At 42.1% G+C, this 18,460-nt stretch overlaps 1 protein-coding gene across 3 annotated transcripts in view; it reads right to left on the bottom strand.

The window, feature by feature from the left end:
- VPS13B (vacuolar protein sorting 13 homolog B) overlaps positions 1-18,460 on the bottom strand; it is a 1,337,220-nt gene that overhangs the window by 317,598 nt on the left and 1,001,162 nt on the right. For all 3 annotated transcript variants that reach the window (XM_077493096.1, XM_077493095.1, XM_077493097.1), the window contains one exon: positions 7,439-7,576. In XM_077493096.1, coding sequence (XP_077349222.1) covers positions 7,439-7,576 — 138 coding nt within the window. The remainder of the gene's footprint in view (positions 1-7,438; positions 7,577-18,460) is intronic.

The raw sequence follows: 18,460 nt of genomic DNA, 5'->3' as shown, positions 1-18,460 counted from the left end.
GAAAGGAATCCACTGATTGTTCAGAAGTGACGGGGAAGCACTGTACTGAGAACATCCCAATAAACAACTGGGTCGAGGTAGGTGGTGCTTTCTGGGAACAACTGCACATGAGAATTCACAGCAGCTTTGTAATCAGCCAGAATTTACATTTTTTTTAAAACAAGACTCCACAAGCACAATGTGACTGTGGTCTGTTATACTGACTGTGGTCTGCATTACCATGGATCCTCTGCTGTCTAAGCCAAGAAAAGTTGTGCTGTAACATGTGGTGGCTGTTAAACAATAATGCACATGACAAACACAAGCTGCAAAAGAAAACAAATTGTTTGTAAGCTGTGTTTTAACTATGATGCTTGCAAGACTGTTATGAGAGACTACATCTCATAGGCGTGTGCAGCCTATTGCATTAGGGTGCGCACTGCAAAGCTCAAACACACATGCCTCAGCTGCACGGGACAGTGCATGAATGGGAAGTGCTCTGTGCTTCCTGTTCATTCACAAACTGAAGCACAGCAAATAGATTACTATGAGTTAGTTATGAATAGACACAGTGAGCAAGTGTGTTCACTTTGTTCATTTAGAAAAGGAAGGGCCTGGTAAACTACATATTTACTAGCCCCTTCCCCCCACTTTCCATACTAAATCATCCCCCCCACAGCAGCCAGGGGGAGTGGAGAGAAGGGAAGCCAGCAGCATTGCGGGGTGGGGAGGTCAACATAGTGGGGTGGGGGGGGGCAGGCAGGAGGGGCAATCGGCACCACACATAGTGAATAGGGTGTGCCCAGGCACACCGCACATGCCTATGCTACAGCTATTGTTTATAAGCCACAGAGACCATCCTAAACTTCCTCAACAGCAAGATTTGATTTACTCAAAGTAAAGCAACTTTTTTGCTTTCTCATTGGTTCACCTCCAAAAGCTCATATCAGATAGGTGGAGACACCTGCCTTGTACTTGAGCTGCAAAGCGAGAACCCGGAGGTCAAATGCATGTGCTGCAAACTTCCCAGGCTCTCTATTCAGGACAGGGACAATGACAGGCTGGTCATTTAATTAGTCAGCACTGTATAGTAAATGTGATTTTGCACCATCACAAGCACTCCCTCTTGAGCAGATAACCACAAAGGGTTGTCACTGCCCGTTGTAGGACTGTCGCAGATAGAGCACTCGTGTAGATAACAAAATAGGAATCTGTGCTGTTTGGCTAACTTGGGGGTGTTTCAGGATTTACACATCCAGCCTGAATTTACCAGTAGCTGACTGAAGAAATATCCAGAAATTCATGGCAGTTCCAGAGAAACACCAGTATAGACTGAGAAAATCTGAACTCTGGGGCTGGCTGAAGAGAATGCCAGGATTTAACATACCCAGCATAAAATCCACCAGCAGATGTTGATAGAAGAATATGCTTTACAAACAAACAGATTACAAAAGAGCTGAAGAAAACCCATTCACTCCCCCGAGGACACTAACAAAAACAGGAAGCTTGATGGTGATGAATATGTTTACCTGTGCTGGCCTTTTTTTAATTTTTGCCAGTGTTCATTTTTATTGTAGGCAGCAGTATAACCTGGCAGTCTAAAGAATTGCTGTGTCCCTCAAAGGACAAGAAGAAAATATGTTTAATCAGAAATGGTCATAAACAGAACATTTAAGACTAAAAGAACAACAAACCTTCCACATTTCAGAAGGATTGTTCTATATTGTGTGAGGTAATAGTGTCAACCAAAAAAAATTGTACCTAATAAGATTTGTAAATCACTGCTTTTAGCCCCCCTAATCTCTAGCACAATCAAATAAGGAAAATTCCTGCACTTAAAGAGGAAGTAAACCCTGATGAGTTTACTTCCTCTTTCATTCCCTGCAAAGGCAAAGCATAATGGACTACTATGCATCGCATAGTAGTCCATTATGTGTCACTTACCTGACACAGGAGCCAGCGAAGTCACCGCTGTCCCCTGTAGTCCGGTGCATCCATGTTGTCGGTGGGGTCTCGCAGCTCTGCCGCTGTCATTCGGCGAAGCCGCGATGACGTCACTCCCGCGCATGCGCACGGGAGCCGACACGCGCGGCAGCTCAGTTCTTGGAAATGCCGCGCGCTCAGTGCGCCTGCTCGCCGCTGTCTACAGCGCATGCGCCGTAGACAGCGGTGCCTGTCTTCGGGCAAATATCTCCTAAAACGTATAGGTTTAGGAGATATTTCTTGGACCTACAGGTAAGCCTTAATCTAGGCTTACCTGTAGGTCAAAGTGTGTTGTAAGGGTTTACAACCACTTTAAGTTATCATTACTACTAAAAAAAAATTCTTTAAATGTTGGCTCCCAGTTTGATCCCCCTTTTCAATCTTTTCCTAGAAGCATTAATTGAATATAGGCTAGGTGCTTTTCAGGGTGGACTGATATTGCTAATGAATTTTCTATGGTTTGGTCTGGGCCAATGCTTTCTTCACAAATAGAGTTAGACGAGCGAGCGCCTCCCCCACCCCCTTTCTGAACCAAGCCACATCCCCTCAACGTGGGGGGGGGTGTTTGGGGATAAGGATGGCTCTGCCCCCCCAAACCACCTTGTCCCCATGTTGATGGGCCTCTTCCTCACAACCCAGGGCTGCGATTGTGGGGGTCTGTGGGCAGGGGCTTTATCAGAATCTGGAAGCCCTACCCATTGTAGCCCTACCCATTGACCAAAAAAAGAGTGTCAATTAAAAAATATAGATCCACGCTTGTTGCCACCGCCGGACCCAAAGAAAAAAACTTCACCTGCTACGAAGGCAAACTGCCGACTGCAGACTCTGCTGTTTGGCAGTTCTTATATAGGTAAGGCACCGTCCCCTTGTGATGTCACCAACCCAACATGCACAGGTCATTGACATCCCAAGGGAGTGGCGCCACCTGGTGGCTTCACCCCTTACCTATATGAGAACTGCCAAAAGGCAAGCCAGGCATTCGGCGGTTTGCCTTAGTTGATGGCGGACCTTTTTTTATCTTCTTTCAGGGCGGCAGTGGCGTCATGATAGATGATGGATCTACATCAGGGGACATTGTTTTTTTTTTATATAAAGGAATTGTCAAAAGTTGGGTGTGAGTTTTTATTTATTTTTTATGCTTTTTTGGTGACTGTGTGGGGGTACTATGTGTACCCCATATACTCATTTACATGGGGGGGCAGGATCTGTGGACTCCTTTGTTAAAAAGGGCTTCCAGATTATGATAAGCCCCCTGCCCGCAGACCCTCACAACCACAGCCCAGGGTTGCTGGAATGAGGCCCTTGTCTCCATCAACATGGGGACAAAAAAGCCCCCCGCCCCAAAGCACCCCCCTTGTTGAGGGCATGTGGCCTGGGGGGGGGGCGCTCATTCCTGCATGCTCAGGTAAGGGTCTGGTATGGATTTTGGAGGGACCCTATGCCGTTATTTTAATTTTTGGTGTGGGTTTCCCCTGAAAAGCCATACCAGACCCAGGGGCTTGGTATGGATTGCTGGGGGGGCCACGCCAGTTTTTAAAATGTTTCTATTGCTGGCAATGGTATTGTACTGTTGCCGGCAACTTAAATTAAATTTTTTTCTTTATAAATGCAAGTTTTGCTGCAGCAGGTTTTAGGCACTATATTTAAAGGAATTTTTCAATTTTTATTGTTTCACTTTAAGCATCATTAAAATCACTGCTCCTGTAAAAGCAATCTTTTAAAAAATAAAATTGCATTACATGTCCCCCTGGGCAGTACCTGGGCCCCCATACCCTTTCTGTGGCAATAACTTGCATATAAGCATTCAAAACGACACTTTTTCAAGTTCAGGTACCATAGACTTTAATAAAGTTTGGAGTTCGGGTCCAAACTTTTGCGATGTTGGAGAGTTCTGGTGTGAAACTAAACCAGGGAGTGTTTGAACCAACTCTATTGACTAATATAGGGCAGGAAATTTAAACTCTAAAAAGCTGGCATTACACTGCTATAATTTCAGGCAGTTTAGAAGGTACTGGGCAAATCTTGATCAGTGTGTGGCTGTCCATTGTTTAACTTCATGTCGAAGGGACATGTTGACAAATTTTCTCGTACAGTGAATGAGGCTGATCAGTGCATTTTGGCAGTAGCAGGTCCTGTTGTCAGGATTCAATGTCCCGAAGCAGGAAGGGTGGAGGGAGAATCCTTCATCCCCCTTATTGTGTGGATGGAGGAATCTGTTCTTTTTCATTCAGCCTCTAGCTTACTGTGTACATTGTGGATGGGGTCATTTGTTCCAGTTAGACAGCCATTCAAGGTGTTAAATCTGTGAGCAATTAGAACAAGGGATCCCTTTGAGGTGATGACACTTTATGTTCCAAATCCAATGCAACAAAATATTTTTTTCTTTAACCAAGTAATGTAAGCAATTTGGCTCAGAGAAAATGAAAATGAAAAAAATGAAATGAACATTTCAGACAGAAGTTACTACTTATACTTATGGGTGATGCTAACTTCAACACTAATTAAAATGTACAGGACATATTTTCCTCTTAAAACTGAAAATGATGTGTTAAAAAATATTAGTACATACACAATTTTTGTTCTGTTGAACATTTCTTTTTACAATAATTTCAACTATATTGAGTCAGTTACAATGAAGTCTAAAGTGTTAAAAACAAGTCTAAAATGCACATGTAAATGCATGAATGAAACCTTAACTGTGTACTCCACTATTACAAACCAAAATATACTATTATAGGTGTACATTTTTTTCAATATAATCTTTTTTTCTGCTTCCTCAAGTATATATGCATCAGTGCAAGCAAAATTTCCTGAATGGATCAGGTACAACTGATGGTTGGCAATAACACCTGATGCATGTAGTAGAGGCATTGGTGAATAGACATAGGAAGGATAACCATGAGGGGAGAGAAGAAGCCAGTTAAACAGAGCATATTGCATATCAGTAATTCAATTCATTTAATTGAGGTTAATGCCAAGATATTTCAGGGCTTGGAACTTCCTAGTAAATGGAAAGGATGACTGAAAAGTAGCAGCTAAACTAGATGTTATGCTAATAGTAAGACTTTCAGATTTAGTATTTATTTCAAAATTAGACAGAGAATTAAAGGTCAGTTCTACCATTATAATAAATTGAGGTTTCAAATTATAGAGTGGAATGTCATCTGCATAAGTGGAGAGTTTATGTTCAAAAGAACCAGAATGTTCTAATAGTACTCACTGTATTCATTTTTTGGGAAGAAAACCTCTACCATCAAAGTGCACAAGAGGGGCAAACGAGGAAACTCCTGTCTAGTCCCTCCTAGAACAGGAGAACCTTTACTCTAGCAGTAGGAACTATATACAAAGTCAGAATTCATGCAAGCATATTTGAGGCCAAGGCCTTCAAGGTTTCCTAAAACATAACCACCAGTCTACTTTGTCAAAAGTTCTCAGTGTCAGCTGAAAGCAGCAGAAAGGGAGATGGCTGGTGACATTTGTTCATTCAAATAATCATGTTAGGGGGCATAGAGAGTTATCTCTAGTGTCTCTACCATTTATAAATTGGGTTTGACCTGGATGGATTCATTTGGGGAGTATGTGTGCTAAACTATTGCCAAATCTTTTTTGTTAGTACATATTTTGGTGTCTAGGTTGAGGTGAGAAAAAGGTCTATCAGTTAGTATAATTCTGTTCAATCCTTATGGAGCACCGTGATATGTGCAAGGAGAGCTTCTGCAGGTAGTAATCAGCCACTTTTAAGAAAGTTGTACATGCAGAGGTACTCTGCCAGGAAAGATATAGTGTATGCTTTTTATAGTAGGGTGTTTTTTTTTTAATCAACAGGGCTGGGGCTCTTGTCTATGGGGAGGGATTTAACACCGTTTTCTTTTTTCATAGTAGAAATGGGCCTATAGAGGTCTTCAGTGATATGGGATGAAAGTTTAGCATGGTGAACTGTGTTGCAGGTTGTCTTTGATTAGTGCATGTCTCTTCTATTGGAGCACAGGTGATGTTTGAGGGAGTGAATTGCAGAGGGTAATATTCCGTGAACTGTTGCAAATTTCTACTAGTTTCTAACATTTTCACTCTGGCATTGGACACTAATGTGTGTCCACTTTCCGAGTGTCTTTCTATTGGAAATGTGTTTGAGTTCTCTTTACAGATATCTAACAGCTTTTCTAGTTTGTCCGGCAATTCAGATAAAGTGGCTTCATCTTCTGGGAGCAGAGACCATTTGTATTTAGATTCGAAGGAGTGGATGGTTTGACAGTTCGAGCTGCTTTCCCTTTTGAGGCCGAAGCCATGAGAAATTAACTGCCACCAAACTACTGCTTTGTTACCTTCCCATGTAGCGCTTTCAGATACATTGGCAGAAGGGTTGTCAAAGTAGTACTGGGTGATGGTAGTTTGGACCCCCACCGAGATGGCTAGGTCAGCTAAAAGATGATCACCATTATGGTGGCAAGGTCCATTCGCTATCAGAGGGGTTACAAGGACAGACTGTTAACAACAAAGGAGTATGGTCAGAGTTTGTTACGTATTCAAGTGAACTCTGGTGTACTTTTTTATTTTAATGAACCACGTCAATAACGGGCACTTTTACCCCCCTCCTGTCCGGGCCAATTTTCAGCTTTCAGTGCTGGCGCACTTTATATGACAATTACGCGATCATGCAACACTGTACCCAAACAAATAGAGATTTCTTTTGGTGATATTTAATTACCACTGCATTTTTATTTTTTGCTAAATAAACAAAAAAAAGACTGAACATTTTGAAATGAAACACATTTTTCTTCGTTTCTGTTATAAAATCTTGCAAATAAATAAGTTTTCTTCATAAATTTAGACCAAAATGTATTCTGCTACATTTATTTGGTGAACAATACCCAAAGTGTATATTATTTAGTCTGCAGGAAAGCTTTACAGTCCACAAACTATGGTACAGTATATATTTGAAAAGTGATCAATTCTGATGGACTCATTTCTTGAGGCCCTAAAATACCAGAACAGTAGAAATATCCCCCAAATGACCCCTTTTTGGAATGGCTATTTTTTTTTGTTTTTTTTTACTACAAACTATCCTGCATTCTCAAGGATTGATTCATAACCCACAATTCTTACAATTTGAGAACCCGAAATCCATTATGCCCCTCGCCTCTTTGAAACCTTCCAGGCTAAGTTATTAATAAATATCTTGATTCACCTTAAGCCCAGAGCCCTTGAGGATCAACTCATTCAATCCTTTCTCTTCCCACCTCTCCCCATCAACCAACTTTTCTTCCTTTCGCTCCTTACTTTTCCCCCTTTCCCGCTTTCACTCCCCCTACCTATTGGTCCCCACCTTGCCTAAGTCTAACTCACTGTCGATTGTTACCACTGTGTATACCTTAACTTTGATGTTGCACTCTATATCTTGTTCAATTGCCCGTGTGAGTGACACAGTTGTTATATATTACCATGAAAACAGAAACTACTGAAAAAAGAAAAACATTACCTGGTCCATTCAGGAAATCTTTTATTTGTAGCGTGATCAGCGGTGGAGGAATTCCAGTTCTAGCATTGGCCTCTCCTGCTGCTGTCTGTAGCCAGATTTTGGTGTAATCTAGGCTTTCTGGCAATGTCTTCCCAACATCTATGATAAGATGAAGTGACAATTATGCAGAGGATACTTCAGCATTAAAATTAACATAACATACGGTAACATAAAATATATGGACAGCACATTGGTTACCATTATTATCAGAACAATGACCCATAACTATGAAGGTATTTTAACAGAAAAACAACTAATAAGACCACTATCACACTGAGGTATTTTTGGGCTAAAAATAGCACCTGTAAAGCGCCTGAAAAACGGCTCCTCTGCAGTCTCAGTGTGAAAGCTGAGTGCTTTCACGTGAGTTCACACTCACAACTCGAGGCGATGCGCTAGCAGGACGTTAAAAAAACTCCTGCAAGCAACATCTTTGGAGCAGTGAAGGAACCCCTGCCCATTGAAATGAATGGGCAGTGTCGCTGAACCGCCGCTGAAGTTGCGCTTTGTGGGTAATTTTAACCCTTTTCGGGCCGCTAGCGGGGTGCTACCGCAAAAACTACCATAAAGAGCCACTAAAAATAGCATTAAAAAAGCATTCAAAGCCATATCCTGGTACTATATGCAATTCACCCTCTGGAAATTGGGCTTCGGCCCTCATTTCTTGCAATGGGTCTCTGCACTATACAATAAGCCTAGAGCGTATATAAAATACGCAGGCTACAAATCAGAGGCATGCGTCAGGGGTGCCCACTCTCCCCCCTTCTATTCACCCTGCTTACTGAACCTTTAACGCAGCACATCAGGACTGAACCTTCTATCACGGGCATAGAACTAGGTGGATACCAACACAAACTGCTTATTTCTGGATGATATCCTCCTATTCCTATCAGCTCCACATGTTTCTGCCCCGAACTCCTGATCACCCTCAATGAGTTTGCCTCTTTCTCAGGTCTAACTGTTGACATCCAGAAATCCACGGATTTAAACATTTCACTAATCGAGATGGAGTTACGTTTGGCGCAAGTGGCGTTACCCTTTACATGGGCCCTGCAAGTCTTCGTTACCTAGGCATCCAGCTCACACATGCTCTTTCATTGTGGGATAGGCTTAAACCATATACGGCCTACAATCTGTGCACACCCCCCTCTTTTCATGCCTTAAGAATCCTGCCTTCTATCCAGCCTGGCAATCTCCTGCGGTGTTCCGGGCCTGGTCCACAGCCAGTCTCATTTGCCTACACAACTTGGTCTCGGTGACATCACTTTTACCCTTCTCAGCCCTACGTGAGTCATTTGTACTCCCCCAATCCGATATACTCCGCTATCTACAAATAAATAATTTTTTTACCCCATGCATGAACACTGATGCTTCCCTGAACCAACTTTCACAGTTTGAACATATCTCTATACGGAACCCACACATCAGAGGGCTAATTTTGACTCTCTATTCTCAATTGCTCGCCAAACCTTGCTAAGTGGGAGAATGACATAGGTCACCTTTGAAACATCAGAATGGTCTGAAATTTGGTCTGCAACAAAACCCTCCTCACCAAATGTAATTGCGGTTGAAGCCACCTACAAGGTGCTTACATGCTGGTACTTAGTCCCTGCCAAAATCGCACCCCGATCATTCGGCTCTCTGTTTCCACTGTTGTTCTGAGCTGGGTATGCATAACTGGTGGACTTGCCCAGCGGCGCAAGATTTCTGAAAAGCGTTTTTCACACTCGCCTCTGAGTTATTCAAACTATCTCTCACACCAGATCTGGCAATAGTTGTTATAAACTTGAGACGGGAATCCTTAATGCGTAAACAATTTAAATTACTCACCTAGCTCTTAACAGACATAAAACAGACCTTAGCTAAAGCATGGAAATTGCCCACTTTGAACATAGCAGAGACTAAACATAGAATGAACCGTACTCTGCTTCACGCTAAGATGGAAGCCTTGGATAAAGACCACCTTAGCACAATCTACAACTTATTGAGACCATGGAATACACACGATCTGCCGACAGGCTTTGAAGAATGGGTACTTCTGCCATGGTAGAATGAACACAACCATGTCTCCTATTTGATACCACAAAGGGGGTAGCTCTACTTTTGGGGACCCTTCCTCCTCTCTCCCTTCTTTTATTTTCTCTTTCTTCCACTCCCCCCCCCCCCACCCCTGTTACCTCTTCTCTCAGGTAACCTCCATTGTGTTTGGATAGCATAGGCTATCTCTAGTGATGTAACAAGGCCATAACGCAGCAGGAGGATGACCATGGTATCCTACTCTTGAGGGACTGTTGAATGTTTATTTTGCTCAGGCTGAGTCTATATACATAAGCTTGACCCTAAACAGCTCCATAAGTCAACCATAATGCTTCGAATTTGGTCACATGGATTGTCAACAGATAGGCCATGTACAGCTAATATCGTTTCCCATACCTGTATTATCTCGACACAATGGTATTTCTTTATATATTGTTTGTTTTTTATGCTATATATTGATCTTTTCAATAAAAATATTTGAACAAGGAAAGTGTTGAGGGCACAACAAACTAGACAACAAGCATTCTTAGACTAGGGAAAGCAATTGGAGTCTGGGCATTTTTTTAAGCTTTTCAGTGCAGGCATTCTTTATGGTCTATAAAAAAGAGCCTTTCATTGCCAAAACACACAGTGTTTTTGTATTCATCATAAAATTCTTTGTTTAAGGTCTGAGGATCACAGCAAGTCTTTAACCTTCAGGTAACGGTGCTGTCTACAGCCCACAATAAACCCTCCTAGTACCCCAGCATTCCTCAGCTTTGTAGAAAAGCAGTACTAAGAACATGATTATAAACACAGAAAGATGGAACTCGTGTCCCTTAATGGACCCAAAGAAAATAATTTTATGGTAAGTACTAAAATTCTATTTTCTTTCTCTTCCATTGAGGGACAGTGGAAACGTTTAGCCTTTGGAACATCCAAAAATAGCCCGACTTGGGGATGAGCAACACAGCAAAAAAAAATGATAACAGAATCAATGTGAACAACAAAACTGCAGAACTTCAGTTTGACAGCTGCCTGGCACCAGATGAGGGTGCCATCTAGCAACAAAAAACATGAGAACAGATGACCAGGTGGTAGACTATCATAGGGAACCAACACCTGATGGTATCTAGGTATGTCTTGACAAGGAAAGAAGAAAAACTATCCATAAGACCATAATCTTGAAAGCTGGCCTACCCTGATACATCCATAAGGACCATCTGTGCATCGATAATTAGTAGCTAAAGACTGATAGCCTGAACTGTTGTCAAACAAGGAAAAGAAGCACCTCTCACAGAGCTGGGGCAGGACAAAACGGACAAAGAAAAATGTCCTGGGAAGATCACAACCGCTGTAGGTCACAAAGAGGTACAAGACCTCAATTCACTTAATCCCATTACAGGCCCAAAATAAAACGGGGCTCAGGCATAGACTGTCAAGTCAGACACTCACAGAGTCAATATTTACTTGCAGAGCAAGGTAGATCGCCAGAAAGCCCAGGCTCATGAGTCAGACTAGGACTTGTTAGAGGGGGGAAGACCTAAAATTGGGTGTATAGATTTCAGAAGTCACCAAAACTTTACTGCTAGTGGATTCCTGCACCTGGAAATAAACCTTTTCAGCATGCATTTGAACTAGGATAAAACAATGTCACCCTAAGTATTCAAAAATGGGTACGCCATGAGAATGTACTAGGGCATACACTGGGGTCAACACCCAGGAGTGCTAGGGCAAGACTGAAAAGTCAAAGGTATGAAAGGACAGTGATTTGTAAGGCTGCATCCTAGGTGACCATAGACCTAATTCAGTCCCCTTGGCAAAGTGAAGGAATAGTAGATATTGTGGATACTATGCATAGCTTTTAGATATAACAGCCACCAAAAAATCGGAAGTTTTTTCTGTGAAAAAGAAAATTACCTTGGAGTGCACAAGGGTTCACAAATGTACTCCCACTTCGGAAAGTGGGGGTGCTACCTCGTCGTACTGATGAAGGCTTCTCACTCCCAAACTTGGGTCTCTGACAACAAAGTCTGAAGTCCTATATGTACATACTCCAGGAGCCAAAAAATAATAAATAAATGGCAGACCGTTCCCTAGATGCTGAGGCAGATAGGTGCTCCTGTCTCCAGTGACATGCTTGATAACAAAAAAGGGCTGGTCCAAAGAGATATCTCTCGAAAATCATGTGGGTAAGATTGGAATACCAGACTGATTTCTCAGTTTTAGTGTACATGGCATTTATAAGAGTAAAATGGTCTGTTATTTCTTTATTAACCACTTAATAACCGGCCTATAGCCGATTAACGGCTATAGGTCGGTTTGCTATCTCTGAGAGGCCGTTAATTAACGGCCTCCCGGAGAATCGTTCGTGCGCGCCCCCTGGGGCGCGCACGCCGGAACATCCGTGCTCGCCGAGTTCACGGGACCCGGCGCAACACGGATCGCGGTAAAGGACCAATGGCAGCGGTCCTTTACCACGTGATCGCTCCGTCCAATGACGGAGCGATCACAAATGTAAACAATTCGGCTTGCCGGGTCAAGCTAAGGTCATCAGTCTCCTCTCCTCACACCGATGCAGCGTGAGAGGAGAGGAGAACATTCCAGTGAAAATAAAAAATAACCGTGAGTGCCCAGCAGTGCCCAGCAGTGCCCAAATAGTGCCACAACAGTGCCAGAACAGTGCCAGACCAGTGCCATCTATCACCTGTGCCACATCTGTGCCACCTGTGCGACCTGTGCCACCTTTGCCACCTCTGTGCCACCTCTGTGCCAGCAGAGCCACCCCAGTGCCACCCCAGTGCATACCAGTGCATACCAGTGCCACTACAGTGCATACCAGTGCCATACCAGTGCCACACCAGTGCCACACCAGTGCCACCTGTGCCCATCAGTGCCACCTGTGCCCATCAGTGCCACCTGTGCCCATCAGTGCCACCTGTGCCCATCAGTGCCATCTGTGCCCATCAGTGCTCATCTGCGCCACTGCAGTGCCACATCAGTGCCGTATGTGCCCACCAGTGCCGCCTGTGCCCACCAGTGCCGCCTGTGCCCACCAGTGCCGCCTGTGCCCACCAGTGCCCACCAGTGCCATCTGTGTGCTAATCAGTGCCACCAGAGCCACACCAGTGCCACCAAAGTCACTATAGTGCCCATCAGTGCCACCTGTGCCCATCAGTGCCACCTGCGCCCATCAGTGCCACCTGCGCCCATCAGTGCCACCTGTGCCACTGCAGTGCCCCATCAGTGCCGCCTGTGTCCATCAGTGCCGCCTGTGTCCATCAGTGGCGCCTGTGTCCATCAGTGCCCACCTGTGCCCATCAGTGCCCACCTGGGTGTTAGCTTTCCAAAATGGGGTCACTTTGTGGGCGTTTCCATTGTCCTGGTGCTCCAGGGCCTTCATAAGTGTAATAGGTGGTTGAGGTATTAGATGTGTAATTTATGCTCCTAGAACGCCTGAAGTTGCTACTTCAATGTTGGACTTGTGTATGTGGCCAGGCTGTGTAAAAGTCTAACACATGTGGTATCACCGTACTCAGGAGGAGCAGCAGAATGTATTTTGGGGTTTCATTTGTGGAATGTATATGCCGTGTGAGAGAAATAGCCTGGTAAAATGACAATTTGGTGTGAAAAAAAATTAAAATAAAAAAAATCTTTATTTTGCAAAGAATTGTGGGAAAAAATTACAACTTCAAAAAACTAACCGTGCCACGTACTAAATACCTTGGAATGTCTACTTTCCAAAAAGGGGTCATTTGGGGGGTTTTTGTACATTACTGGCTTGTTAGGGTCTCCAGAAATGAGATAGACTGTCAGTACATCAGCTGTGATCAAATTGATACATTTTCAGTGATTGGCACCATAGCTTGTAGACCCTATAACTTTCACGCAGAATAAATAATATCCACTAATTTGGGTTATTTTTACTAAAGACATTTAGCAGTATACATTTTTGGCCAAATTTATGAAGAAAAATTACTTATTTGCAAAAAATTTTAATAGAAATGAAGAAAAATGCTTTTTTTTACAAAATTTTCGGTATTTTTTCATTAATAGCACAAAAAATAAAAAACGCAGAGGTGATCAAATACCACCAAAAGAAAGCTCTATTTGTGGGAAAAAAAGGACGAAAATTTCAGATGGGTACAGTGTTGCATGACCGAGTAATTGTCATTCAAATTGTGAGAGCACTGAAAGCTGAAAATTGGTCTGGTTATTAAGGGTGTTTAAGTGCCCAGTGGTCAAGTGGTTAAATAGTAAACTTTTGCAATTTACTATAGATAATCTTGTCAGGTAGAGATCAGAGTAACTCAGAATCAGAGCCACATATAGTCATAGTGACCAACCGTTCAAAAGTTGCTTGGGACATTGGCAGATCGGCCAAAGAATCTGGAAAGGCGCAGTAGCACACTTAAACCATATGCGGTCAGAGCCAGCCAGAAACTGTTAGCTGAATAAGTGGGGTGAAAAACATAGTGGATTATGTCAACATTCACTCCCTCAGTGTTAACCCTTTCTGTGCCAGAAACTGGTGGAAAATGGGAGTTTTAAATGGGCCCAGTACTCCAAACAAATGAGGTAGTTACCAGTGCTCACCCTGATCAGCCTACTAACAGAGTGAAACATCAGGCAGGGCAAGCCCTGAGACAACGCTGATGGCTTTGAACCCAGAAAGCGCTTCCCCGCTGACTGGTTGCCAAAATGGCACCTGAAAAGCACCTTACACAGAGCCCAAAGGTCACTTTCAGGCTATCCCCACAAAATCCAGACCAGCAGGTCAAGTACCTTAAAATCCAGACTGAGGATAGGGGGTGACAAAAAGCTGAAAGCGTAGGCACCTGTTCTATAATGAACTGATAACCATAAGATTTTTATGTTTACCTACACTGCCCCAGGTAAGACTTCGGTTTCTTGTTTATGATTGTAAATTTTTATGTTAACCATGCAATATAAATGTATTAGGAATGGACAAAAGGACTTTTTCTCAAAACACAGATCTTTGCACAACTATATAACAAGGGTGTGGGTTTGGGTCTATTTATTTTATGAAAAGGGAAGCCTAATTACTAGGTTACTAATTGCTGGTGTACTATGTGCTCTGGAATAGACCAAGTTCACTTGAATATGTGTTCTGCTATATGCAAAAAGGAAAGTACACATGCAAGGTCTGGGGGCTGGTTTGAAGAACCCAGAAACAAGCAACTTAACCATTTAAGACTTGGGAATTCATCTGAAACTACCTGTTTTCAGACATACATGACCCTTTAAAAAACTGATCAACAAATGACATCAAAATATCAAATAAACTATTATATTCTGAACAGAATTTTGTGGTTCACCCAGTTTTTAACCAGCACTTAGCAAGACTTAACCCACTAAGCCAACCAATGCCAATATAGCCCACTTAGTCTTTAAGTTCAAAAGCATGTAGCCATTTGCAAAGATGAATGCAAATATACTGGACCACATCCAAACCCTAGGAGCACCTTGCATTATAAAACTACTTAGAAGGAACCAGGACTGTTCGAGGTCTTGAACTGAAAACAAACACTGTATAACCCATTTTACAAATAAACATTTTAAATATAAACCTTAGGCTGCCAACGCTTTTTACTTATTCTATGTAATTATATAAAATCATTTTTTTTTTCATTTAGTCTCTGCACTGCATATTTACTGCCATTGGGCCCTAAGGAAAATTCTGTCTTATGGACACAAATAATTATGTCCTTAAATCCCTTAATAGCAAAAAAAAAAGCTCTAGCTTTAGCCCTTGAGACTCCCATAGCCAGTTACTATTCTGATTTAAATATGTAAAATTGTAAACAATGTTACAAATATTTAGAGTTCACTAAATCTGGCAACTAGTGATCAGTATGTCTTTTTAAAACTTGAAGGGATTCACATGGAGCTATAAATAACTTGGAATCTGCCTTATTACTGCAGTAGATGGACTTTTGTAATGTTTAAATAAATGTAAACACATCTTAGTAAGAATTGGGCTAGCATGGCCCCAGTGGATTTTTCAAAAAGGTAGTTGTTCTGATGATTAGAAGCAGACCACAGACTTGCTTCCTAGGCTGAAAGAAAATCCTCTACTTTTCCAGTCCAGGACAAAGAAAAAAGTTTATTTTAACTCCACACTCCTCTTCAGCTTACGCTTACCTTATTGTTTGATCCCCCGCCACTCCAGTCAGCACCAGAAATTTAAGGAAATACTGGGTACTTTCTGGTATGGACTCACTACAGGTCGCAGTTCGGGGATAATCAGCGCTGTCCACAAAGGAGTTGATTGTCTACAAGCAAATATGCTGTTCGATGTGCAAGGGAATTTTCACTTAACTTCATCTCACTAACCTAAGGAAAATATCTTTGCAAAGTAAACAGCCCGTTTGCTTTAATAAATCAACCACAGAAAGTCAATAGCCCTATGTACAGTGTCTTGAAAAAGTATTCATACCCCTTAAAATTTTCCACATTTTGTCATGTTACAGCCAAAAACGTAAATGTATTTTATTGGGATTGTATGTGATAGACCAACACAAAGTGGCACATAATTGTGAAGTGGAAAGAAAATGAAAAATGTTTTTAAATTTTTTTTTACAAATAAATATGTGAAAAGTGTGACGTGCATTTGTATTCACCCCCCCCCCCCCCCCCCCCCCGAGACAATACTTTGTAGATCCGCCTTTCACTGCAATTAAAGCTGCAAGTCTTTTTGGGGATGTCTCTACCAGCTTTGCACAAATAGAGAGTGACATTTTTGCCCATTCTTCTTTGCAAAATAGCTCAAGCTCTGTCAGATTGGATGGAGAGCATCTGTGAACAGCAATTTTCAAGTCTTGCCACAGATTCTCAATTTGATTTAGGTCTGAACTTTGACTGGGCCATTCTAACACATGAATATGCTTTGATCTAAACCATCCCATTGTAGATCTGGCTGTAAGTTTAGAGTTGTTTTCCTGCTGGGAAGTGAACGTCTGCCCCAGTCTCAAGTCTTTTGCGGACTCTAATGCCCCGTACACACGAGCGGAACTTCCGTTGGAAAAATCTTGGATGGTTTTTCCGACGGAATTCCGCTCAAGCTTGGCTTGCATACACATGGTTACACAAAAGTTTGCTGGACTTTCGACCGTCAAGAACGTGGTGATGTACAACACTACAACAAGCCACTAAAATTAAGTTCAATGCTTCTGGGCATGCGTCAAATTGTTTCCGAGCATGCATAGGAATTTTGCGTGTCAGAATTGGTACAGACGATCAGAATTTCTGATCTGAACTTTTTTCGACCGAAAAATTGAGAACAAGCTCTCAATCTTTTTCTGGTGGGAATTTGGCCAGCAAAAGTCTGATGGAGTATACACACGATCGCATTTTCCGACCAAAAGCTCTCATTGGACTTTTGCTGGCAGAATTTCCGATCGTGTGTACAGAGCATTACTGGCTTTCTTCTAAGATTGCCCTGTATTTGGCTCCATCCATCTCCCCATCAACTCTGACCAGCTTCCCTGTCCCTGCTGAAGAAAAACATTCCCACAACATGATGCTGCCACCACCGTGTTTCACAGTGGGGATGGTGTGTTCAGGGTGATGTGCAGTGTTAGTTTTCTGCCACACATAAGGTTTTGCTTTTAGGTTAAAAAGTAAAATTTTGCTCTCATTCTTCCACATGTTTGCTGTGTCCCCCACATGGCTTCTCGCAAACTGGACTTCTTATGACTGTCTTTCAACATGGCTTTCTTCTTGACACTCCTCCATAAAGATGAGATTTGTGGCGTAGATCTCTGCAGCTCCTCCAGAGTTACCATGGGCCTCTTGGCTGCTTCTCTGATGAATGCTCTCCTTGCCTGGCCTGTCAGTTTAGGTGGATGGCCATGTCTTGGTAGGTTTGCAGTTGTGTCACACTTTTTCATTTTTCGGATGATGGATTGAACAGTGCTCCATGAGATTTTCAAAGCTTGGGATATTTTTATACAACCTAACCCTGCTTTAAACTTCTCCACAACTTTATCCCTGACCTGTCTGGTGTGTTTCTTGGCCTTCATGATTTTGTTTCTTCACTAAGGTTCTCTAACAAATCTCACAGGGATTCACAGAACAGCTGTATTTATACAGAGATTAAATTACACAAAGGTGGACTCTATTTACTAATTAGGAGACTTCTGAAGGCAATTGGTTCCACTAGATTTTAGTTAGGGGTATCAGAGTAAAGGGGGCTGAATACAAATGCATGCTACACTTTTCAATCAGCACAAGTAGTTTACATATCACTATTTCTGATCTGCATAGTGATTCAAAGAATTCATTTAGTTGCAGAATGGTCACCACAAGAGGCCTTAGACTCAATTTTTTAACTAAAACCTACATGTTCTTGGCTATAACATAATGAGGTCTTACTGAATTGAATCTCCTACTTGTAAAATGTGAATAACCTTTATTCATAAATTACAGAGACAGGCAATTTTAAAATAGCAGCATAACATCATTTGCATTTCAGAAAATGCAACATTTGCAATTCCACTCTAAATGTTTGATAAGAGTGACAGTGCTGATATTCTTTATGCTAGGTTATACTTTACTTCTTGCGCTGACCATGTGCGTGGTCAAATGGATCTTTTCCTCAAAGGTGCCATAAGGATCTGGATTTGGGTACTAAAGTCAAAATATTCAGAGTACTGAAGCTACAAGATTGATATGACAGCCAAGCAAGTAGCATTTCCAGGCCACGACCAATGACAGTCTACATATAGCTAAATATTTCCCTTTAAATCAAGATCACTGAACTTTAGAAATTTTACTCAGGTGCACCATTTATATTCCAAAAAGCAGCAAATGTTGAAAAAATCTCAGCAAACCGATGAAGCCGATTTACTAAAGAAATTGAGAATATTCACCCATCTTACCATGTGAAGATAAAACAAGTAAACAGGAAAATGACTGGATAATTAAATTGTAACTTCACTTTCA

The sequence above is a fragment of the Lithobates pipiens genome, unplaced genomic scaffold, assembly GCF_037356315.1.
Source record: "Lithobates pipiens isolate NorthernLeopardFrog02 unplaced genomic scaffold, aLitPip1_a1.2 Scaffold_19, whole genome shotgun sequence".
NCBI classification, from domain to species: Eukaryota; Metazoa; Chordata; class Amphibia; order Anura; family Ranidae; genus Lithobates; species Lithobates pipiens.
This window is presented reverse-complemented; position numbering and strand designations above follow the sequence as displayed.